We start from the raw sequence: 25,306 nt of genomic DNA on the forward strand, positions 1-25,306 counted from the left end.
GTTCCATGTTTTATCTGAGCAGCAGGAGGAAGGAGGTCTGCTCCGCTGAGGTGATCTCTGATCAGCTCCACAGGCGGCTCAGTGGACGTGTGAATGTGAGAAACTCGTTAACGCCCGGCCTCCCGTCTGTCCGCAGTCCAGAGCGCCGGGTCCGATCCTGACGGCCGGAGGGAAGAACCCGGTGATGGAGCTGAACGAGAAGCGGCGCGGACTGAAATACGAGCTGATCTCGGAGAGCGGAAGCAGCTACGACAAACGTTTCATCATAGAGGCATGAAAGCACACTCACACACCCCGGCTTATAGATTTCCTGTCCTCCTTTCGCTGCAGCTTATTAGCAATTGATGAGGAAGGAGATGTGTTTGATGTTGGGAAACTGGCTGCTTCCTGCATGTCAACCCGACTCCAGACGTCTGCAGAGGAAGCTGAACATGGAGGCGGTCTCTGCAGGTTTAAGGCTGCATGTCGCTGCAGTGCAGCAGGGATAGAGCCGTCTGCAGATCATCGAAGCTCACGGAGCAGCGTGGTCGGTTAAACTGTGTGCTTCTGTTTCCGGCTCCAGGTGGAGGTGGACAAACAGGTTTTCCGGGGAACCGGCCCCAATAAGAAAGTGGCCAAAGCCAGCGCAGCGCTCGCGGCTCTCAACAGCTTGTTCTCCGGATCCAAACCAACAAACAACAACAAGAAGAAGCGACTCAACCCCCCTGTGAGTACAGCTCCAGATCGACTCTCCCCCCCCCACCCCTCCGCCTCCGCCGGACAGAGTTGGTTCAGTCGGCGCTGATGTTTGTGTTTGTGCAGCCCAAGCGACCCGTGGCCTCGGTGCTGACCATCCCAACCCTCGCCGCCAGACCTCCACGGCTCCCCGTGATCCCCAGAGCCCCCTACATCAGCACCCCGCCCACACACGGGTACATCCCTCCAGGTGGGCCAATGCATCCGCTGCCTGAAAGAAGCAGCAGTCCTCTACTTCTCTCTGCTACGTCTGTAAAACTTCTGATGGATTAAAACATGAAGCAGGAACCTGCTGAGTAATAAAGGGGCCGGCCATTACCGGTTACTATGGTGATTGCCTCCTTTTCTGGGCAGCATCACTTTCCTCATGAGACAGAAATACAAACGGGAGTTTCAGACTCAAAGAGCTGGGTCATTAAAAGTTTGAGTCTGAGAAGCTTCTGTTGCCTGAATGTGAAAAATCAGTCCGAGTTTAGTCTGGAAATAAAACTTTACACCGCAAAATGGGAACTAAAAGTAAAAAAAAAATGTATGAGTGTATTTGTCCTTGATTTGAATAGGTAAATAAGATTATCTGCCAATGGAATGAGTATTTTTACCCCTAAAGAAAGATAATTAGATAATTAACTGCACTTGAAATAAGATGATGGAGATGAGTTGTTCCTATTTTAAGTGAAAAAATATTATTCCATTGGCAAACTATTTAAACTTTCTGCTCAAATAAGGATAAATACACCAATTTTAAGAAAATGTTACTTTAATTCCCGTTTGTGCTGCTTCATTCCATACAGAAATTGTAATAAAGTCTGCTTACATGGGTTTTATTTGTTCAGAAGAAGCTGAGTGTCTAAAAACATTGAAAATTGTTTCTCATAGAATCATTTTTGTCTCTCTGATACTTCTGGAAGGTTTTCAGCCACTTAGCTTAATCTGAAAGAGATGAATTAACGCTCCAGTGAGAGGCATCAGTTTTTATGCTGCGGTTTTAAATAAAGCCTCTAAAAAGCAGGATTTCTCCTGAGGGAAGTCCTCTGCAGCGCCAGGTCTGAAGGTTTCCTCTGACCGGCGGTAGAACGAAGGCAGAACTCAGGATGACGGAGCTTTCTGAATCAATGGACCGTCTCAGCTGGACTCCTGTGTGATTCTCTAACAGGACGTTTTGTTTTCCTCTGCAGGTTTCGGTGCTCCTTACGGCTACAGCCCTGCAGGCCACCTCCCTGCTTACAGTAAGCCGACACTTTGACTTTCTCACCAATAATCAGCCCATCCATCCCCTCATTTCAGCCTTTTCTCTCGGCTCTTCCTCAGGTCTTCCCTCCAGATTGCCCTCAGTATTTGTCCCCGTCATCCGAGTCCCCCCACTTTACCCCGTCACCCACCTGTACCCCTATTAGGACCACATCCACCCACCCACCCGTTAAAGGAATATCCGCCCTGGAGCCGCCGCTGACTGAGTACAGGTCCTGTTCAGACCCGGTTTTACCGGCTGATTCAGATGAAAACAGTCACAGCGGTCCTTCCTGCATGTTCGGATCCCAGTCGCCCCACTTTACGTGATAAACGCGTAGCCACACTACAGAGCGGGCTGCTAGCATAACAAGTCTGCTCCACTGCTGTTTCTGTAACATCAGCTGCTATGATCCAGACAGCAACACCTTTTAAATTCATCACCCGAGGCACATTCTCTCAGCTGCAAACTCCTGATGAGCTTAGCTGTGCAGCTTCATAAACACGGTGCAAGAGAGAAGAAATCCTACCGAATAAAAAAAGGAACTTACAATGAGCGTCGGCGCACAGACACCAAAGATTTTCTCCTGGAGATACCTGAATGCACATTGATCTTCATGAACGTGACTTTAAATCCCGTACAGAAATAAAATAATTAAACTCACACATCCAGCATCCTGACTCCACCGATCTGTCTTCACAGAGGAGCAAACATTTCTACCTACACCAACAGATTTAGAGACGTTGAATCGTAGTCGATTAAATCAAAAGTGTTTACAGTCATAATGAAGCTGCTTTAGGAGGAGCTCCTTAGAATAGAAATGGTTCAAACGCCTCAACTTGAGGATGATTAAAGATCCTGATCAGGGATTCTTCCCTGATTTGAATGTCGGCAGTTGAGAAATGAGGCAGTGACTCCCAGCGTTGGATATTCCTTTAACTTTCCCTCCCGACTGATTTCCTGTTTTTTCTCTAATGATTTGTTTGTTTGGTGTTAAAGAGGAAAAGTTTACAGCGATCAGTTGCACTAAAAACAACTGTTTACATTTGCTGCTGTTTTTTTTTTTTTTGACCTGGTTGTTAATATAATATTTTTAAATAAAAATATTTTTGTCAAATGTTGATTTTGTTTTTGTTTGTTTTTTGTTGTTTTTATGTATATTTCATTGTGAAATATTGAGTCGTTTCAGCAGGAACACAAACATTCTATTCAATTCAATTTTATTTATATAGCACCAATTAACAACACATGTCATATCAAGGCTCTTTCCAAAGTCAGACTCCATCAGATCCTCCAGGTTGGTGAGAAAGTTTCCTCTCTAAGGAAACCCAGCAGGTTGCATCAAGTCTCTCCAAGCAGCATTCACTCCTCCTGAAAGAGCGTAGAGCCACAGTGGACAGTCGTCTGCATTGTTGATGGCTTTGCAGCAATCCCTCATACTGAGCATGCATGAAGCGACAGTGGAGAGGAAAACTCCCCTTTAACAGGGAGGAGAACCTCCAGCAGAACCAGAACCAGGCTCAGTGTAAACGCTCATCTGCCTCCACCCACTGGGGCTTAGAGAAGACAGAGCAGAGACACAGAAAGCACAGAAGCTCACATTGACCCAGGAGTACCCAAATAAATAAAACATTCATGTAAGTGGAAATAAATATCAACAAAATATCAACTAGGATCTTCTAATCAGGTTGAAAGTGGTCGACCTTCGGTCCATCGCCCAGTTTGAATTTATCGGCTTTATATTAATTTAGCTTCATTTAAATTCGTTTCAATGGAGATGGCGTCATTAACCCAAAAAGCAGCTTTTCTACCTGGTGTCTGAAAGGAGGTTTATTGCAGCTCGTTTGTCTCTGAACACCTGCGTCGGTGAAGAGTTGGACCGACGCAGTCCAAGGCCAGAACCTTAGTGTCCAGTTTAATCCTGGGCCCAACATGAAACCTTAGACATCATGAAACAGGTGAAGGGAGAGTTTTCCCTTCCAGTTTTACAGCAAAAGGAGGCCAGATGTGCAGCGACAGGTGATTTTATAGAAACGCCCCACAGCTCAGAGGAGTCCAGAATCTTTTATTGTCACCGCGTGTTAACGTGGAGAAATCGTTTCTGGGGCCTTTCTATGACTTAAGGAACACAATAAACAACAAGAGATGAATAAACAATGGTACAGGGTGTGTTTTTTTCTTAGTGTTTGAGATTAAAGCATCTAAAATAAGAGTGTTTATTGGATCAGAACCAGTGTCCCGAGGTTGTTTCTTCATAAAAATAAAACGTATCCAAGAGAAACAATAAGTTTTAATTCATTTTGTACCAGAACTGATGCTGGTACAAAAAAAAAAGCTGAATCAACCTCCAAAGTTCTGTGACCCGTTTGGACTCTGAATGGTGTTCCTACAGTCTGTACTGGGTTTAGCTGCTTTAACGTTACACGGTGCATCAGTAGCAGAACCCTCGGCACCGTCTGTCCGGTCCAGTCGGGTCCTTTCATACGTTTCTTAGCCTTTTCCTGACAGTGAGCGGTACCAGAAGCAAGAAGCATCGGATGGAGGAGCGAACCAAATGGAAACGAATGTGCTTCGGCCTAGTTAAAGTAAAAGGGGATTTAATTGAAGACTATAGCTGCAGGCAGAGCCGGTTCTGGTTCTGGCTGACTCTTGGTTTGGGTCCGGGACGACTCATCTGATGACTGACCCTGGTGTCTCCTGTCTGCAGGTGGGCTGTACATCGACAGTGCCTACTACCAGCCGCAGACTATAGCCACGCCCATAATCATCCACCTGGGTCCGCAGGATCTGTTCTGACCTCCTCCTGCACACCGGCACCAGAACCCAGACCAGAACCCCCGTCCAGACTCCAGTCTCGACCCGGCGGCCCGCAGCAGTACGGAGGACGGCGCCTCGGTCAGCACTGGTCCAGTTCTGGTTCCGGAGTGAGGCCGGCTCAGAGGAAGCGGCGGGAAAAACACGAAGCAATATTCTGGCTGCCCTCAGGGGCCTCAGGGGCCCGAATGAAACTCAGACAGCCCAGAAACTCTGTTTAAACCGAGTTCACAGCTGCTAACAGGTTTAAATCTAAACTCCACAGCAGCAGAAACGTATTTATAACATATTTATGAATGTAAATACAGTAATGACTGAGTTTGTATCCAAGCACTTATCTACAGGCTGCCTATAAAGCTGTATCAGAATGACGACGATGCTATTTAATCCTGTATTAAACATTCCTGGATGTCGGCCTGATCTCAACTGCAAACTTTATCAACAACAAAGTTTTTAATAGTTTTCTTTTCTTTCTTTTTTTTGTCTGAAATTCATTTATTTCCTGCTTTTCTGAGCTCAGATCCAGGAAAACCTGGCAGGTCCTGGGTGGATCCGGGCCTTTCCCCACAGGGTTGTCTGTCATGGTCTGCGTTTTGCACCTACGGCTCCAGAAACCCCACACTGCAAAAAGGGAACTGAAAATAAGTAAAATCTTCTTGAAATTAGTATATTTTTCTTTGATTTGAGCAGCTAAATAATACTATTTGCCAATGGCATGAGTATTTTTACCCCTAAAATAAAACAATTTGATATCCTGCACTTGAAATAAGATGGAGATGAATTGTTCTCATTTTAAGTGCAAAAATCTTATTCCATTAGCAAATAGTCTTATTTACCTGTTCAAATCAAAGAAGAATACACTAATTTCAAGAAAATGTTACTTACTTTTAGTTCCATTTTGCAGTGAAAGATCACACTGATGTGTGCAGGATGGCCTCGCTGGGCTCCAGGCTACAAAGTAATTTCTTTAAAGCAGCAGTTTGAGGAGAAGTTTCAGTGGAATTTGGCCCTGATTCAGATTTAAAGCTGCAGCCTGACCCTGATGCACAGATCAGCAGCAGGCGGCTCACGTTTCCAGCTGAACGTGTCTGCAGCTTCCTGACTCTGATATTCTGCTTACGTCCATCTGAGCCGCCTCGCCAGGGACTCCTTGACCCCGGCCGACCTCAGGCCCGGCCTCAGCCTGACAGCTGCTCGTCTCAGAGCCGCAGCGCTCCCGGCTTCGTCGCTCTGCAGAAGCTGAAGCGAGGACGCCGTCAGATGGAGGCTCCAGATCCTGACGGTATTTTTAGCGAAGGGGAAGAGGAGCCAGAAGGTGTTGGATTACGCGACGTGGGCGCATGCAGCCGGCGCTGACGGTAGTTTGTCATCTTATATCTGCGGTCGGAGCCACTGCAGCTTAATCACCTTGTTAGCCTAAAACAAACACCCCTGACATCAGATCAGGGCGAGGACTCAGCCGGCTGCAGGAGAAAGAAACAAATCAGCAGGAGATGGGATTTATTCAGCAGCCTAACCTCTGATTTTCTTAGCTTTAACTGTGTGGGGTTGGATTTGAGTGTTTTCTGCATTTATTAAGCCTAAACACAGGAGACAAGGTCAAAGCAGAGGAAGTGATCCAGATGCTGAGGGCTTCATGGATGTTGGGAAAGTTTACTAATGTTCCTCAGAGGCGTCTTGCAGAAGCTCAAAGCCAGTTTCCCGTAACTGGATGAAGGCTGGACTGCAGCTGCTTCAGTTAAAGTGATGGCTTCATCTGCAGACCTGCAGCTACCAACCAGTCCAACTTTATTTATAAAGCACTTTAAACACACACAGACCAAAGTGCTTCTCTAGCCTCATGCAATACGGTGTATATCCAGAGGTCTGGGAATGCGTTGCGATTCCCCAGGAGGAACCAGACGAGCCGATTTTATTTAGAAGCACTTTTCAAACAGCACTAAAGTAGAAACAGATCAGGAGAAACAGCCTGAGCAGTGCGGCTAAAACAGGCTCCAGTAAAGATGTGGAGCTGGAGACGAGACAACCACAGTCCAGGAGTCCCAGTGATCCAGGCGTGTTGTGATAAATGCAAAGGTTACTGTTCTAAAACATGTTTAAATGTCTCAGTTGATTAAAAACTGGCGAACAACAGTCATGATGAGGAGACGGATGTCTGGCATCAGCAGCAGATCACTGGATGGTGGGATAATTAACAATAAATTACACTTTATGGGTTTAGATTAAACATAGAAAGCATTAAAGTTATATGTAGAAACATGAATGAGACAAAAACTGTTTCATCATACATGTTAAAAACACATTTTTCTGTAAAAATGTTTAGAACTTCAAAGGTTTTCTGCTTCTGCAGTCAGAACAGAAACTATAAATGAGACAGCAGCTCCCCCTGCTGGTCAGCTGCAGATCTACAGGCTCTCTGCTGAACTGCAGGAAAGATGCAGGATTTTAGAAGCAAAGATTCACAACATAATACGTCTTATTTATTCTTTTTTCATTATATATAAACAAAGTTAAAATATGTTAAACTGCAACAAGGAAACGTTGGACAAAGAAAATATAGAGATTGATGTAAATTTAAGAGGAAAAAAGAAGAAATGATGACCAGGTAGGAAAGATGCAGATAAAGCAGAAAAACATTTTTAATCTTTGTTGATAAATGAACTAAAGGCCCTAAAAGAAAGCAACAACAAAAAAATTGCTGGAGCGGTAACATCTGCAAAAGCAACGGTTTGTAATCTGTAGATGTCCATTGAGTAAAAAACCTGAACTTTCTTTGTTGAAATAGATTTATAATCTTTTTTTTTTTTTTTTATTAAATTTCATAAATGTTTGATTTGGGAAAATGTTGGACTCCCTGCTCTGGTCCTGGAGTCTCTCTCAGCTGGATGGAGGAGTTTTAGTACGTTTTGTTCAGCAGTGTTGGTGGAACGGAACCAGAGATGGACAGATGGATCGATGCTTCGTCTCTAATAGGTTCATTTGTTCTGTAAAGATGAGTTAAAATGTAATAGTCCACCAGGTGATTAAAATGTCATACATTTTTAATTCAGGAACAGTGGATCTGTTGGCTCTGCACCGTTATGAACTAGAAATTGGATTATTTTACCTTTTACTAGCATCTCCCCCAACATCTGCACAATAAGTCAAATAAGAACGTTTTTGTGTGTTTGTGGCAATAGTGGCTTTTTTTTTTCAGAGTAGGCTGACAGGAAGTGTTGGAAAGACGTGCGGCAAAAAAGGTCCGCAAAATAATTTATTTTATTTAATTTTAAAAGGTGGCTAGCATAGCTAAAATTCAGGAGTAACATTACAACATATTTCTAAAATAAAAGTAAAAAGCTGTGATCCAAAAATTGTTTAAAAAACATTTAAGGGCAATATATAGATTCTCTGACACTTTTGGGTTTTCATTATCTGGAAGTCAAACTTATCAAATTACAATCTGCAGAAGTTTAATCTTAGTTTATTTAAAATTTTTCTGAAGGTGGAAATGAAAAAAAGAGCAGAAATATTAAGTCAAAAATTTGTTATCAAATATTTATGTTCATTTTTTGTGTCTTTAAATAACTAATTTACTCACATCTGCTTTCTCTGAGGATGTGAAACGGTTCGATTGTTTTTTAGCAGATCAGATTTCCTGAACATGAGAGTTTCAGCCTGACTGGAAGCCGACCAGCAGATCGGACCTGCAGGCTGAGAGGTTCTGGTCCGGCGTTCAGCCGCTGCAGCTGCAGGTCAGAGACAGAGCTGCTGTCTCTCTGCTCACACTGGGCCGCTTTGTGCTGAAGCAGCCGTAAGGCCCGGAATCACACCCAGAACCCCCAACTGGACTCTCCTGAGGAGAGAAAACACGAACAAAAGAAAGAAAAACCCAAAGCCAGACTTTCTGTGATCCATTTGTTATATCTAGAACAGCGCTGACGGACTCAGGAGTTCTGATAATGAGATAAATCCAAACCCAGAGTCAATATCATAAATATAATAAAAGTTCAAATACTGAAAATAACAATACAATATTAAAAGATAAAAAAGAATCTGCTCAGCTTGAGTTAACAGGTGGGTTTTCAACAAAGACTTAAAAATGCAAAGAAACGGGGCTGTCCTAATATTCCCCTCTGGTTTGGTTTCATTGGAAGAGCTGGACGAGAAAGCTTCTCACTAAAAGGACTAAGAAAGCTTAACATTTGCAAAGTTACATCTCAACGAGGTGTAAAATGGGCTCTGACCAGAACATTGATGTACAACACGTCATCTGGTCTACAGGGTGAAAAACAAAAAAAACAAAAAACAAAGTCCTTACCCGGTTAAATGTGACGGGGCCTGTTCTGTGCAACAGAACCGGACAGAAAACAACGGGTTTCTGCTGCTGAAGGCGGTCGATGCACAGCAATGTTTTCCATGAAGACATGGAGGCTTTTTGATTTGAAGATGAAGAAATGCTCATTTGCATTCGACCCGGCAGAAGTGGAGCCTCAGCTCGCTCTGCAGCAGCAGCAGCAGCAGCAGGAAGGCGGCTGCAGCCTGAAATATTAATGCAACATCTGAGCCGAGGCTGGAGACAAGACAGAGGGTTTCATCAGCAGCTGGAGATCAGGACTGATCAGACCTCTGGTTTGACCAGAAGACCAACCGCTACAGTGAAGGAAAGAAGACACGTTTCAGATAGAAAAACAAGTTTACAGATAATTAAATGAAACAAAAAGGAAGAAAAGGTGTAAAAACATGTAACTCATGGAGGCATCTTCTACCAGGTTGCACACCAGAACATCTGCAGTTAGTGGTTCTGTAGAAAAAAGCTGAACAATATCTCCAATCATAGCATGGCACTGTCAGCGTGCACCAATCAAACGCTTGTCGGCCGTCAACCGGCCAATCGGGTGATCCCTTACTGCCCAGAATCGCTCCACAGATGATGGAGCCCACAGGGAACCTAGCAGAGAACGTGAGACAGATCCATTAAAAGCATTATGATGTTAAACAGTAAAACTATGACAGCATGTTTTCCACAGACATGTAGATCTAATATAAAAAAGAATAACGCTGAGACTCTGTCAGGCAGGTTCAGCCAAAGCTGAGCCAACTTTCTGATTCACGAAACCTTTAAAAAAGACAATTAGCTCCACAAACTGTGCTGTCAAGTTAGAAATGTCCATCTGCAAGGATGCAGTTCACACAAATTTAAATAAAAAAAATAAATTATGGATGATAATATATAGTCGGTGGACCCCCTTTTCAGGGGTACTTTCTATGTTAGATGGTAATAACAGATGATCTGCCTCCCCTGATGATGTCACAGCTAACAGAACGCCAGACCAAGAAAACTCAAAAGTTTCTAAATTAATTTCACAAATGTGCGAGAGAAAAACTCTTTTTCAAAAAAAAAAAAAAAAAAAAAAAAAGATTCACAAATAAAGGTATAAATTTCCTACAGTATATCTAAGACATTGTGAAGTCAGAAATTTTAATCATTATTTGGATTATCAATGTGTGCTTCTGTGCTTTTTTGTCTCTCTTGTTGTGTCTCTGTTCTGTCTTCTGTAACCCCAGTCGGTCGAGGCAGATGACCGTTCATACTGAGCCCGGTTCTGCCGGAGGTTTTTTTTCCCCGTTAATGGGTGGTTTTTCTTCCCACTGTCGCTTCATGCTTGCTCAGTATGAGGGATTGCAGCAAAGCCATGTACAATGCAGATGATTCTTCCTGTGGCTCTACGGTTCCCCAGGAGTGAATGCTGCTTGTCGGGACTTTGATGCAATCAACTGGTTTCCTTATATAGGAAATTTTTGACCAATCTGTATAATCTGACCCAATCTGTATAATATGATTGAACTTGACTTTGTAAAGTGCCTTGAGATGACATGTTTCATGATTTGGCGCTATATAAATAAAATTGAATTGAATTGAATTGAATCATCTTGTTAATGGTTTAATCTGTGAGAGGGATGATCTGCTGCAATCAGCAGCAGCAGCATGGAGCACATACAGCGATGAAGCCTGTGCAGTACACAAATCATACTGAGAGGGGCGCTGTCTCACTGGCCAGAATACAACAATAGACTGAGATAATACAGTGATTTATGTAATAGATTTTCTTCTGACATAATATGGAATAATATGTTTTTCAGAATTGATATTAAAGTCAGAATTTGTATTTAGAGACATATTTTGTTAGTTTTTCCATCAAAGCTCTATGAATAGCGCAGTAAATGTGACCTGAGCCGCGCTTATGACCTATTTTTATTGTAAGGCAAGGAGAGTTTATTTATAAAACACTTTAGAGAAACAAGACGATTCAAAGTGCTGATCATGAACAAAACAAAAAGTAAACAGAGGAAAGAAAAACATTACAGAGACAGAGGAAAACGTTACATTAGTTGCATGAATTGAATGATTTGGTGAACGAATCTTTTGAACGGATCATTTTATGTACTGATTCCAGTGATTCAGAACACTCAAAAGAACCAGAATTTCTATCACTATCCTCTAAGGGGCGTAAAACGTGAAATATCTGTAGATTTCCTATAAATTACCCACAGAGATTCGTGGCTCAGAGTCAGAAGACAAAGAGAGGCTCCCAGGGGCCCCAGAGACTTCAAACACCCATCAACCATCTGCACCAACTCTTCTGGCACCAAAGGCTCCACAAAGTGGCCAAACTCATTTATCTCTGCACGACAACATTAACAGTCTGCACATTCTGCAGTCTGGTCCGTAGCTGACGCGCCTGCTGGTTCCCAGGATTAATCAGCTGCAGGTTCCAATAATGGATGTTCTGTTGGTGTTGTGCAGTGAAACCTCACTGAATAATAGATGGCACCCTGCCTGAGCCACTGCTGCTGGAAGGAAGAGAGGAAGGATGGAGGACAGGAAGCCAGGTCCTTCTTTATAACTTTACCTGTTTAAGTTAAAATACACATCGGAGGTAAAGTTCTTCTTTATCAGACAATCAGATGTTCACAAGCAGTGTTGTAGTCAAGACCGGTTCTTCCAAGACCAATGTCAAATCTTTAAAATTAGACGTATGTTTTGAGACACTATTTATTTCTATATTTATTTTTAATAAAACGCAAGGCACAGTGATAAACAGCATCTAATTTGTTTAGAAACTGACCTGGAGCATGCATAGCAAGCAGGTCTCCATAGTTCAACATAGTGTAAATAAAAAAAATAAATAAATAAAAAGGGGTGATCAAATGTTTTCTAAATTGCAGAGAAAAACATGATTTATTTCTAAAAAAAACAATAAATAAACACATTTTCAATTTCAGCTTTGAATTGAGGTTATGGATTTGCAGTTTTAAAGACAGATTGTCATCAATTAAAATGCCCAGATATCAGAGGATGTGACCATTTGAATATCAACCCTATGCACAGTTGACAGCCTGGGAAGATTAGAAAGAAACTGTTAACCATTAGATAAAAACATGGACTTTGATTTATATGCATTAAGATCTAACTTAACCTGAATTAACCAGGACTGAACACTGACTAAAACTGACTGTAGCAGCTCCAGTGATTTTGAAGCTGAGAAAGAGGAACTGTAAATTACTGTGTCATCAGCATACAGATCAGACATAGCATCAGATAAGTTAATTTACGTAGATTGTAAACAACACTGGCCCTGGTATGGATTGTTGAGGCACACACTTTACAATAGGGAGGAAGGAAAAATAGGTCTCAGCACCCTGGACACTAATTTAGACTCAATGTCTCCATCTTCCCTCAGAAGATAAGAGAAACTCCTGGAGGGTGGAATGTCTAACTAATGTCTAACTAACAATCTAAACCTCTGACGATCTAAACATCTGACGATCTAAACGTCTAACGATATAAACGTAAAACAACTTAGACATTTAATGATCTAAACGTCTAACAATCTAAAAGTCTAACGATCTAAACATCTAACAATCTAAACCTCTGACGATCTAAACGTCTAACGATATAAACGTCTAACGATATAAACGTAAAACAAATTAGACATTTAATGATCTAAACGTCTAACGATATAAACGTAAAACAAATTAGACGTCTAATGACCTAAACATCTGACAATCTAAACATCTGACGATCTAAACGTCTAATGATTCAATTTCAATTCAATTCAATTTTATTTATATAGCGCCAATTCATGAAACATGTCATCTCAAGGCACTTTACAAAGTTAAGTTCAATCATATTATACAGATTGGGTCAGATTATACAGATTGGTCAAAAATGTCCTATATAAGGAAACCAGTTGATTACATCAAAGTCCCGACAAGCAGCATTCACTCCTGGGGAAGCGTAGAGCCACAGGAAGAGTCATCTGCATTGTACATGGCTTTGCTGCAATCCCTCATACTGAGCAAGCATGAAGCGACAGTGGAAAGAAAAACTCCCCATTAACGGGAAGGAAAACCTCCAGCAGAACTGGGCTCAGTATGAACGGCCATCTGCCTCGACCGACTGGGGTTACAGAAGACAGAGCAGAGACACAACAAGAGAGACAAACAAGCACAGAAGCACACATTGATCCAGTAATCTGTTCTACATTAGATGGTAGTAGCGGGTGAGCCGTCTTCCCTGGTTGATGTCACAGTTAACAGAACGCCAGACCAGGTGTACCTACTATGAAGAAAAAGAGAGAGAGCAAAAAGTTAAAAGCTGAAATGACGACAGTCATTTCAATGTAATGATATAAACATAAAACAGTCTAAACATCTAACGATCTAAACATCTGACAATCTAAATGTCTAACGATCTAAACAACGTTCCCAGTCGTTTCGATCGTCCAGCTCTGCAGCAGCCTCTTCCACCAACAGGTCAAATTCCCTACGAGGTGGAGATCAGATCAGATCAGATCTGCATCCAGATAAAACACTGCATGTATGAAACAGATCCTGGCACCAAGTACAGTTCTAGATCACCTTGTGGTGAAACATTGTGTTTATTGTGGACTTCTTGTGAACTTTCTGATCAAGGAGGACGTTGACTGTAATCACACTCCTCCAGGTAACTCCATCACACTTAACATCAGCTGTGAATTCCTCCAGAAGATCAGCAGAACTACGAGGAAAAAACGAGGTTTCCATCCATTGTTTGGGATGTCCTTGTATGGCCGATGCAGCTCAGGCAGCTCATAATGAAATGTGAGGATATTTGGGTTGGATCAGGGCTCCAGCAGGTAGTTTATGGATGCAAAGGGAAAATGTAATGAAAGTAAAGCCAAACACAGTCCCGTCAGGCGATGTGCTGATAAAGGTCTGCAGAACTGGAGGCGGAGGAGGTTCTTTGAACCTCCATCCACATTAAATCTACATGCAGAGATTAATGTGGCTGCCCTGCAGAAAAGCCTGGACCTGCAGCGCTCAGAGCGTTATTATTCCAATCAATCCCAGGTGAAAACAGCTCCGTTAGCCTGACAGCTGCAGCCGGCTTCTGCCAAAGCCCCACAACAATCTCATCTGTCCGGTGTGACAGAGGGAATGTCAGTCCATCGGCAGAGAAAAACAGCCTTACGAACTGTGAAGAGACCCTTCCAGCTCCAGTCGGGCCGGTTCTGGTTCAGCAGCTGCTGATTAGAACCTGATTTGTTTAGACGTCCCATCAGCAGACGTGATGCCGAGCCGAGACTTTGTTCTCATCCTGAAATCTTTGCACACAGCAAATATTCCCCCAGAATCCAACATGTTTCCATTGGTTCTGTGCTCCTTGTTTCAGAATTAGCCTCTCTGATAAAAACAACACCAACTGGACCGCACATTTGCTGTAGGACTGTGAGTGGCTGCAGGGAAAAGGAAACTCTGACACCTTTGTTTTGGATCAACCAGTCTTATGTGGATTACAGCTAAGTAATCTTTTTTTACAGCTAAGTGTTTTCTTTAAACTTTCCCACACCTCCAGAAGAAAGCAATTGTGAGGTTCTGTGAACAGATGCGGTTCTGGACATGACACCAGCATGTTTTAGGAGATGGATGGACATCACTTTATGGAAAGACCTCCTGCTCTTGCCTCTGAGGAGATAAACTGGAGAGTCCAAGCTCAGATTCAGAGGAAACAACGTAAGGTTCATCGTGGCCACTGAACACTTGGATGGCTTCCCAACCTAGAAGGTTTATCTGACAGCATTGGGAGATTACCCGACCAGCCCAAGTGTTTACTTGCAGACTGTCCTTTGGGCAGTTCTCTGTGAATTTAGGCTCCCTTTCCAGGATCCAGGGGTTTCCTGTAAAACCAGAGTTCTGGTTATAGGCTATAGTTTTAAGGGATTACTGAGGATTAATGTTCAATGGTGGTACAACACTGCAGCACCGCATCATAAATGAGGAATTATTGGTTTATCATGTAAAAAACGGTTTAATTTCTCACATTTCACTTCTTTGAATTGAAGCAAAAACAAACTTGATCTTTTTCCTCTGATTGCTCCTCCATGAGATCACGAATTCAGCAAATCCCAGCGCGTACCTCACAGGGCAGATGAATTAATTGTAATGGAGCCGGAACCAGGAAGCCTGTGGTTGTTCCTGGAAAGCCGAGGTGTTTGATGAGAAGCAGGACGGCCGACGGGGAGACATGAAGGAGAAACCCGGCGTCTCTCCCGTTGCCGTCATTAGCGGTGGAGCAGACTCGCTTTCATCTGGTCAACAGCTTCCAACACAAACTGCAAATCAAAGAAAACACTCAGATGTTTGAAATGCTTCAGAGTTTCTGCATTCACGCTGCATTTTTTCCTAAAATGGTTTGTTCTGGACGGCAACACGCCTCATTTAGACCCGGAGCCAGAGGCTGCAGGTCTGGGTGTTAAAGATGAGAGACGGATGAGTGGAAGGGAACAGCTTTGGCATCTTCAGAGTTCATCCCTGATGTTGCATGAGATATTTCACATGCATGCAAAGTTTCTGACTGCATGCTGCAGCTACAGAAGGAAAGCAGCATGACTGTTGCTGAAGGTCTGGATATGCAGGTCATGAACCTGTTCCATGAAGACCTGTCAGTCAATTGTCTCTGAGCAGCAACGATTCTGATTATGGATCACAAAAACACGTCTGAAAGTGAACTAAAACTAAATAAAATGTTCTTGAATGCATTTGTCCTTCATTTAAGCAGGTAAATAAGATTATTTATTCAATTTTTCAATTACATTTATTTACAAAGTGTCTATTCACAACCCATGTCATCTCAAGGCTCTTTCCAAAGTCAGACTCCATCAGATCCTCCAGGTTGGTGAGAAAGTTTCCTCTCTAAGGAAACCCAGCAGGTTGCATCAAGTCTCTCCAAGCAGCATTCACTCCTCCTGAAAGAGCGTAGAGCCACAGTGGACAGTCGTCTGCATTGCTGATGGCTTTGCAGCAATCCCTCATACTGAGCATGCATGAAGCGACAGTGGAGAGGAAAACTCCCCTTTAACAGGGAGGAGAACCTCCAGCAGAACCAGAACCAGGCTCAGTGTGAACGCTCATCTGCCTCGACCTACAGCCAATGCAATAAGATTTTTGCACCTAAAATAGGAACAATTAATTTCCATCATCTTATTTCAAGTGCAGTATATCTAATAATCTTATTTTAGAGGTAAAGATACTCTTTCCATTGGCAGAAAAGCTTATTTACCTGCTCATATCAAGGGAAAATACACTAATTTCAAGTAGATTTGACTTACTTTTACTTCCCTTTTTGCAGTGTAACAAACCTAAAATTAATTGTCTCAGAAAATGAGAAAGTGCCCCAGTGACCTCTGGAGAAAGGGAACCAGGCCCCGCCACAACGGACAGATAAATGTGGTTTCTGTTGGACGGATGTCCTCAGTCGTCCAGACACATTAGCATGTTTTTAGAAAGTTGTAAAATCCATCACTAAGTTTTATGTTCATACCAGCAGATGTTTGTCGGCCCTAACTGGACATAACTTTGTGTTTGTGCTCCAATCACAAAGTTTCAAGCTGAAATAATAAAAAAAGAAATCTCCCTCACCTCCTTCCCCCTCGTCCTGCTTTCAGTCCGGGTCCAAATTTGGCGCTGTTGGTCTTTGCGAAAAGGCATTTCCTCTTCGGGTTCGAGGCTCCGTAGCTTCTGACTGCAGTTCAACTGCGACAACATCTTGATTTTCCCACAGGAAACCAAAAACATCAACTCTGACCTAACATGTTTTCAAATCAAGGGATCAAAGCTGCCAGATAGGAGGCTCTGTGGGATCCATGGGTGCCCGACGGCAAACCCTCCATGAGGGGGAAATGTTCTCCACTGGATTTGAATTATAAGAAACTTTTCACAAATACAATCATAGACCTAGTTTTAGGACTAATTAAGCAGCACAACGTTCTAGAAGGATTTTATACAGCAGTAAAGTGTTAAAAATTCGACTCTTCTGGTTCAGTCCTCTTTGAGGAACCGGATCCCAAACGGCTCTTGCTTCTTCGAGACTTGGACAACTTGCCGTAATTGATGGGAAAATGAATGAATCTCTATAAAACTGGTCCTTTGGTTTGTTTCTTTAGGAGGACAATGACCTCAAGCTCACCAGCAAGTCCACCTCTGAACCGTTCCAACAGAAAACACAAAGGTTAGGAGGAGGAACATGTGGTCCTCAGATGCTGTGGCAGTAACTTTGAAGATTGTTGCTCAAAAACCCTCAACTGTGGCTGAATTAAAACAGTTCAGAATGGGCCAAAGTCCCTCTTCAGTGATGCTAAACAGACATTAGCAGTTTACACAAACGCTTAACTTTTGCTGCTCAGGGTGGAACAGCCACCTTTTTATACAAGATTTAAGCTAAAAGGGCAAATTACCACCACCCATGAAACCATATTGGCTTTTTGAGACAATCTCAGCATTGAACTAAAATAAATCAAGTTCTTATCGGATCTCCCAGCTCATGTTTGTTATTGTGTGGTCTTGTATTCTGACCCAACGCACAGAAACACACCCAGGCCCACCCATTGCCCATCGGGTTGGATGTTCACGCTGTAGTTTCATCTAATGAATGGATTCCATCAATTCCTCAGCATACACGCCGGCATCATGTGAGCGCAGCCGGACGGATCGCTGGGCTCATGTGACCTGAAGATGAGCCCAGAGGGTCGCTCTGAAGACGGAGCGGGAAGCACGGCCCGGACGTCCCAGAGCAGCCATGAAACTAACATTTGACCACTGGCTGAACGGTCCGGCATCAAGAAGTCAGAGTTTACAGGGAGACTTTTCAAAAACAACACTTTACTCCTCTAAATTTAGCAAACAGAAACCCCAAAGGAGCCCCGAATACTTGGAGTGATTCAAATCTAGCAAAAACACTTCTGTTCTCGTTTTTTTATTTTACATTCCATGTTTTCGGTCTGGGTGGCTCTGTTGGCTGATAAATATGTGTAATCCATGATTAAGGGCCGATGTGTTGGACCTTCAATCAGCAGAGACTTGTTCTGGAGGACACCATCAGATGAACAACACCTCCGCATGATGCAATCACTAATTTTATTCGATCATCATTTTTATTTTTATTTGTATTACGCGTAACAACAGAAAGGTAGAAGTTGGAGATTAACTTCAAAGTCCTCCATCCCAAAGAAATGTAAAAAAAAAAGTTGCATTCAGGCTGATTAAATTGTTAAGCAGTATTGTGCCATTCCTATACAACACAAACCTCTTGACCAGTGATAAATTTGCAGTTAAAAGCTTTTTTTTCCCTGTTCATCACACTGATCCAATTATAAGCTCCTCCTTACCATTTCCAGATAAATGAGACCGAGAACAGGCACAAGGGGTGAGTCCAGCAAGAACAGGGGGTTCTGATTTTATATGGAGATATCGTAGTTTCATCTGCCTTTACACAAGTTCCTCATCATAATCTATGACGGATATTTAAAGCAAGTGGCTTTCAACTCATAAAGACAATATTGGTGGTTCAATAACAAAAAATAAGGTAGTATAGTGATTAAAGTTTCTCATGATACCTAAAAATTATAATATGAAAACAGCTATTTTTGTTTGTTTAGGTCATCTTTTTCTGATCATGCAAACTGATCTGTAAGATGTAAGCGGACCAAAAAAAAAGAGAAAGAGAAAGAAAGAAAACAAATAAGTAAGGGTGCAAATACTTTTTCACAGCACTATAAGCGCTCTGGTTCTTGTTCTGCTTTTGAAAACTTCCATCACAGACCTGCATCCTGAGCCTCCCTCCTACACACTCACCTGTATGTTAATGTGTTTAAGACATAAAATAATCACATTTATATAACTGATGGTTTCTTCATTCATCACTGAGAAACTTTTTAATAACGGAAATAATTGTTTTCTCTGTTGCTCTGCACCGTACCCGTCAGTTATAAATCAGCTGCTCGTGTTTTCATTTAATAAAAGGGAATTTTAAAAGAAAAAAAAGAAAATGACTGGCGAGCCTCTAAGAGCTGAACTAAACAGTAATCCAGCAAACTTTCCATCAGGATGCTTCATTTACACCTCTTTCTCCATGATTTATAACATTAAAATAAACACTTTTATCAAGTAATTTAACCATTTTACCTGAAATGAATCCAAACTCACTTAAAACAGAACATGTGCATTTTAATGAATCACACACTTTATTTACAATAGTCATTAATAAATATAACAAAGTTCAGATCTCATGCTGAATATCAAACACTGATTAAAGCCCTTTGTTGTTCTGCTGTCATGCTGTGGTGCAGAAATGCTGCAGAAACTCCACAAGATGACCGACAATGTAAAAACTGTAAAAACTGGGAGATCTGACATTAAAACTGTCGACCTGAAGGAATAAATGTGTTTAAATAATTCATTTTCCACAGAAGAAGGCAGATTAGAGGGTTCCTCTGCAGCCCTTTTCTGTTTTTCTTTTGACACGAACTGTTAAAACAGGAACATTTTACTCTAATCTTAAAAAGTGCTGTGTGTTGTGAGACAGTGCTTGGATACAAAGAGACAACAGACACCAGTTCATGACTCCCACTAGCATCATGAGACACGGACCTGGGTCGGGACGGAACCACAATCGTGCACCAAACAGTATTTTTCCACACACAAAAATCATCAAACATGGACATTATTCAGGGTTTCTGTTTACATAACCCAGGTATAGATACATAAGCTGAATAAATATTAGCTACTAGAGAAACTCAAGAGAAGTTTAAAGATAAAAAGTAGTTTAATTTTCAAGAAAGCATCTCCCATCTTCACCCAGAAACTTGTCCTTCTCAGTCTAACGTTTGAAAAGTTGTTTGTGTTTTTATAACAGAAATACTCCTGACTCGAATATATGCTAAATTATATTAAACTCTAACATCAGACTGAGAGCAGGAATGTCACATGTGCTGCTGCGAGGGGGACAAATTAAAAACCCATCCATTTAATTTAGCTATAGACAGACTCCAGGCACCCACATGTGCCTTGCTCAAGGTCCGGTCCGTAGGGAAGCACAGCAGCGGCACCGGACCCCCAACCCGGCACCACAGTCATCCCCCCTGGAGCAAACCAATTGCGTTCAACAATGCGTCTATGAATTCGGACTGAAGCGCATCAAAGCGTGTCGTCTGAGACCCCACTGCTACTAACAGTTACCTGTAAAACCTAAACTTACAGGTGCATGATGGGTAGAAGCAACGCAGGGACAATTGAACGGCTGTTCAACTATTTTTCATGTGTGCAAGTGTTTTATTCTCATCTCAGGCTAAGTTTGGAGTCACATCCAGAGATAACGTGGCTGATAGAAACAGGATGATGGGTTGAGGGTTCTGACTCCCCATCCAGAACCAGCTTAAAGGAAACAAACTCTGAAGATCTGAGAGAACAAGGTTCTGCTCCGTCTTCTCTAACGTAGAAAGTACTCCTGGATCAAAGTGAGCTTCTGTGCTTTCTGTGTCTCTGCTCTGTCTTCTCTAAGCCCCAGTGGGTGGAGGCAGATGAGCGTTCACACTGAGCCTGGTTCTGGTTCTGCTGGAGGTTCTCCTCCCTGTTAAAGGGGAGTTTTCCTCTCCACTGTCGCTTCATGCATGCTCAGTATGAGGGATTGCTGCAAAGCCATCAACAATGCAGACGACTGTCCACTGTGTGTCATGAATTGGTGCTATATGATTAAAATTTAATTGAATTGTGGTTAATAACCGCTTGTTTTGACCAAATCTGGTCATAGATTTGTGGCGTGAATCAAGGGGGCAGAATAATCTAGAACCTGTAATATTTTTTAATAAATGGTTCCGCTGCAGCTGCAGGATAATTAACTTTCAATCGGATCACAGATCAATTGAGGACCTCCGTGTGGAGACCCAGTGGTGCTTTAAGATTCGGACATAACAAAAACATTTAAGAACACAATTACATTTTTGTTTTTACTTTTCTTGAATATGTTTTTATATTCGTGTAGAACACAATCTTGGAGAGATTGTGTTCTACAAAACGTGATTTCACACTCGCTCAGCCTTTTCTGAACACAAAAAAATAAAAATAATAATTGAAATAAATAAATACAAATTCTAATGAATTTCTGAATCTGGTTTGTACTGAAACTGAATTATGGGTTAAGTTTTTCCCCCGGTTACCTCTGGGCGACTAAATAGATGAAGTAAAATCTTTTTTTTTTTTTTTACAGGTCAACAAGCTTGGCCCAGTTTTCACAGGCGGAATTCAATTTATTTTAACGTTATTTCTGCAGCAATAAATCATGAAGCTCATCCTTTCAGTCCCCTCTCAACAAGGAACGGTCCTGTTGCAAACAGGACTGGTTTCAGAAAAGAGGAATAAATTAAATTACTTGTACTTTCCCGGCATAAGTTAACTTCGGTCTCTTAAACACCATCAAGAAAATAATATTAGGCTCCCTTTTGACTAGACTTTGCTGTGATTTTGATCATTTTCATATTATTATTTGATTTAATTTCTGCTGAAGCTCCAGCGTTTGACCTTAGAACCAGATTTCATGATAATCCTTTAATGTATGGAAACGTTTTAGCTGAGACGCACCTCTGTGCTTTAATAAACAATCGTAGGCTACGGTCACACGGCAGCCAAATGTCACCCAAATCCAATCTTTTTCATCTCAGTGGGAACGGCCCAATTTCAATCTTTTCAGCCACCCAGAAAAAACAACAAGTATTTGTGCCACTTTTATATGAGGTACTAATTCAAATAAGTGTTGGATATTTTGCAAAGCGTCTAAGCGTCTGAACGATTATGTCCCATTTTCTTCGCCATTTATGTCACCGTCCTGGTTCTCACTACACGTCCTACAGCAGCAGCAGTCATGGCTCCCGTTAGCAGCAGTGCTGTTTCTGCCCCTGTCAGTCCGCCCCAGGGCAGCTGTGGCTGCTACCAGAGCTCACCACCGTCAGGGTGAGAATGACTGTAGGGTAAAGAGCTTTGGGCTCGTCGGACTAGTTAAAGCGCTTTACACGTACAAGCCATTAGCATTTCTTCTCATCTGCCTTCTTCTTGTTATGATGTGGTCTAAATATTGTCGGCTGCCGTTGCTCAGCGACTTCATAATTACAGAGAAGTCGGTTTCTGCATTTTATTTGTTTTTTTCTTAACAAAGCTTTATTGAACACTTCCAGTAACAATTACATTCACCATTACGTCCGTAAACAACGCTGCTGTGCGACGTCTCCTTCTGTTAGCTACGCATGCCGGTCGCTTTGTGGTCTTAAACCGTTCAGACAGAAGTCTGATGGCGGTCGCATTTAATAACAGTAAGAACGGCAACCTCAAAAAACATCCGATATCAGCAAAAACATCGGAAGTGAGCATGAAGACCTGCAGTGAGAACGTAGCTTTAGCCTCAAAAAGCATGGGTCAGATTCCAGTACGGAGGTATCCTACGGTTTCAGCTCCGCTCACATCACTCCTGTGGTTTAACTTCCCTTCATTAAGATGTCAGAGATGGAAATAGAGTTTGATCACGTTTTAACATCAAAACTTTATAGTTCTAGAAATCTGTTATTTAAACACGTCATAACATCACATTCAACGAGAAACGAAACGTCACGTTCTTACTGTATAAATATCTTGTTTGATCATTAAAATGATGCTGTTGGGGGAATAAAGCTTTTCACGTTATAACAGCCTACATTTTATTGTCGGAACATAATTTATGGTTGAGAAAACGTCTCGTCTGCAGGAACTGACCGAATTGAGCTTCCTGCTTGGATTGAGCAGGAAGCTGCACCACCTGAACCGCCTCCAGGCAGGTGATGTTGTCACACTGAGCCCTGCGAGGGATTCACTGAAACACCTTGATCCCGTTAGCATTGAGAAAAGACGCAGAACCCGTCAGTAATAAATCAGCTGCTCGTGCTTTTTTAGTCAGAACCTGTCAGCACGAATTAATCTGGCATGTCGACTCCTACGAGAAACTGAAGCAGTTTGTATGAAAATGGACGATTGTCTGATGTTCCAACAACAGAACGAGTTGTTCTTACAATATCTTGTTGAGATTCACATAATAAATTATAATGTCTATGCAATATAAATGTTATAACGTGAAAAGTCGACTTCTTGTCTTTTCGGCTGCTCCTTCATTGAGGCGCCGCCACAGAACTCCTTCCTGACGCAACCAGGATTCAAACACTGAGACTTCGCTACACTTTTGTTTATGTATATAAATATGTATATTAAAATTATGTGATAATATATTGTACAAACCAAAAAAGTGAAGTTTTCACATTAAAATATGATATAGCTCTATATTTCTTCCTCCTGGATGGTGTGTTGCACATTTCTCTGGTTATAAAAAAAAAAACAAAGAACTTCTAGAGTAGCTGCTCTTTCTTTTTAAAGAAAACAGTGTTTGAATTCATTTAGGTTTTTATTGCTTTTTAGCACAAGTGGCCTGTGTTTGACCATTAACTGGCAGGAAATGGGGTTGTGAGAGAGGGGGAAGACATGTTGGAAAGATCCACGGGCTAAGACTCAAACCCGGGACGCGCCGTTGAGGACTGAGGCCTCTGGTTGCTCCTCTGGACCACAGCTGCACCCAAAATACTGTTTTAAAATAGTAAGAAGCTGGAAGAGTTACGTGTCAGCAGGCAAACAGATGCTCTCTGCAGGCTCTCTACCACAGCAGGCAACACTTTGGTCGATTTCAGCTTGTTTGATTCCTCGAGTTAATTCACAGACGGCAGAGTAACAGTAAAACAGCACAAAATCCAGTGCAATAAATCACTTTTTACTTTAGGATTATCATTTCCCCCTAGCACAAATTTAATCTCAAAACCTGAAACTGAATTAAAAGTTGATCCTTTGTTTTCAAAATATCTGAAACTGGTTTAAAAATCCTTCTCAGGAGTGTATAAAATAGCAGATACAGACTGTTAAGTCTATTTCACATCTTATCAAACACTTATTCTCTGTTTCTTTGTAGCAAAATAACTACAAATACTGTTACAGCTACAGCAGTAAAATTGGTAATATGTTATTTTATTTTAGCTGTGATCGTAAAAACTTGAATGAATTTCTGGCTGTAGAATCATGTTTTGATCATATTCCATTTTTAAATGTTAGTTTTAATACCAATAACTGGGTGTTTTTCCTGTCAGACTCTCATACTGGGCCCAGCCAAGCTCAGAGGGCAGCATGTGACACCTCCAAGAGGAAAATAATTATTTTTAAAAAGACATAAAACATCAGATCATTTCCAGGCCTGCAGGTCCAACATTAATCTGAGTTAAGGATTCAGTTTCCATTGGGACAAAGCTTCTAGTCAGAGTGGCTCATGTTACCCTGAGCTACCTCTATAGTTATGCTGCTATAGGCTTAGGCTGCTGGAGGACATCAGGGTCTATTTCTCTCACTCTGCTGAGTTCTCCTACTACTCTCCAATCTGCATTGTTTGTTGTCATTTCAGCTTTTAACTTTTTGTTCTCTGTCATTTTCTCTTCATAGAAGGTACACCTGGTCTGGTGTTCTGTTAGCTGTGACATCATCAGGGGAGGCAGATCATCCTCTATTACCATCTAACATAGAAAGTACTCCTGGGTCAGTGTGAGCTTCTGTGCTTTCTGTGTCTCTGCTCTGTCTTCTCTAAGCCCCAGTGGGTCGAGGCAGATGAGCGTTCAGACTGAGCCTGGTTCTGGTTCTGCTGGAGGTTCTCCTCCCTGTTAAAGGGGAGTTTTCCTCTCCACTGTCGCTTCATGCATGCTCAGTATGAGGGATTGCTGCAAAGCCATCAACAATGCAGACGACTGTCCACTGTGGCTCTACGCTCTTTCAGGAGGAGTGAATGCTGCTTGGAGAGACTTGATGCAACCTGCTGGGTTTCCTTAGAGAGGAAACTTTCTCATCAACCAGGAGGATCTGATGGAGTCTGACTTTGGAAAGAGACTTGAGATGACATGTTTCATGAATTGGCGCTATATAAATAAAATTTAATTGAATTGAATAGTTACTAACTGAAGTCCTCCTCTGCTTCAAACAGCAGCGACAGCATGCTCTGAATTGAGATTTGCAATAAATTACGGCTAGTTTTTGCAGTAACTCCAGAACCGATCATCACAGCAGATCCATTTTAACCAGCAACATCAGTCATGAACCCATCGTCCCCAAAAAAAGACCACCCCATGC

The 25,306-nt window shown here is 42.0% G+C and overlaps 1 protein-coding gene across 5 annotated transcripts in view; it reads left to right on the forward strand.

Moving 5' to 3' along the window:
- Positions 1 to 5,191, forward strand: part of LOC105917970 (spermatid perinuclear RNA-binding protein) — an 80,702-nt gene extending 75,511 nt beyond the window's left edge. For 4 of the 5 annotated variants that reach the window (XM_036144303.1, XM_036144304.1, XM_036144307.1 and 1 more), the window contains exons 14-18: positions 137 to 271; positions 563 to 706; positions 802 to 925; positions 1,911 to 1,961; positions 4,671 to 5,191. In XM_036144303.1, the coding sequence (XP_036000196.1) occupies positions 137 to 271; positions 563 to 706; positions 802 to 925; positions 1,911 to 1,961; positions 4,671 to 4,759 (543 nt within the window). In that variant the 3' untranslated portion in view covers positions 4,760 to 5,191. Of the gene's footprint in view, positions 1 to 136; positions 272 to 562; positions 707 to 801; positions 926 to 1,910; positions 1,962 to 2,043; positions 3,065 to 4,670 lie in introns of those variants that run through there. The other variant, XM_036144305.1, reaches the window with a different exon arrangement.
- Positions 5,192 to 25,306: the final 20,115 nt, after the last annotated feature.

Source organism: Fundulus heteroclitus, chromosome 12 (genome assembly GCF_011125445.2).
Source record: "Fundulus heteroclitus isolate FHET01 chromosome 12, MU-UCD_Fhet_4.1, whole genome shotgun sequence".
Classification (NCBI taxonomy): Eukaryota; Metazoa; Chordata; class Actinopteri; order Cyprinodontiformes; family Fundulidae; genus Fundulus; species Fundulus heteroclitus.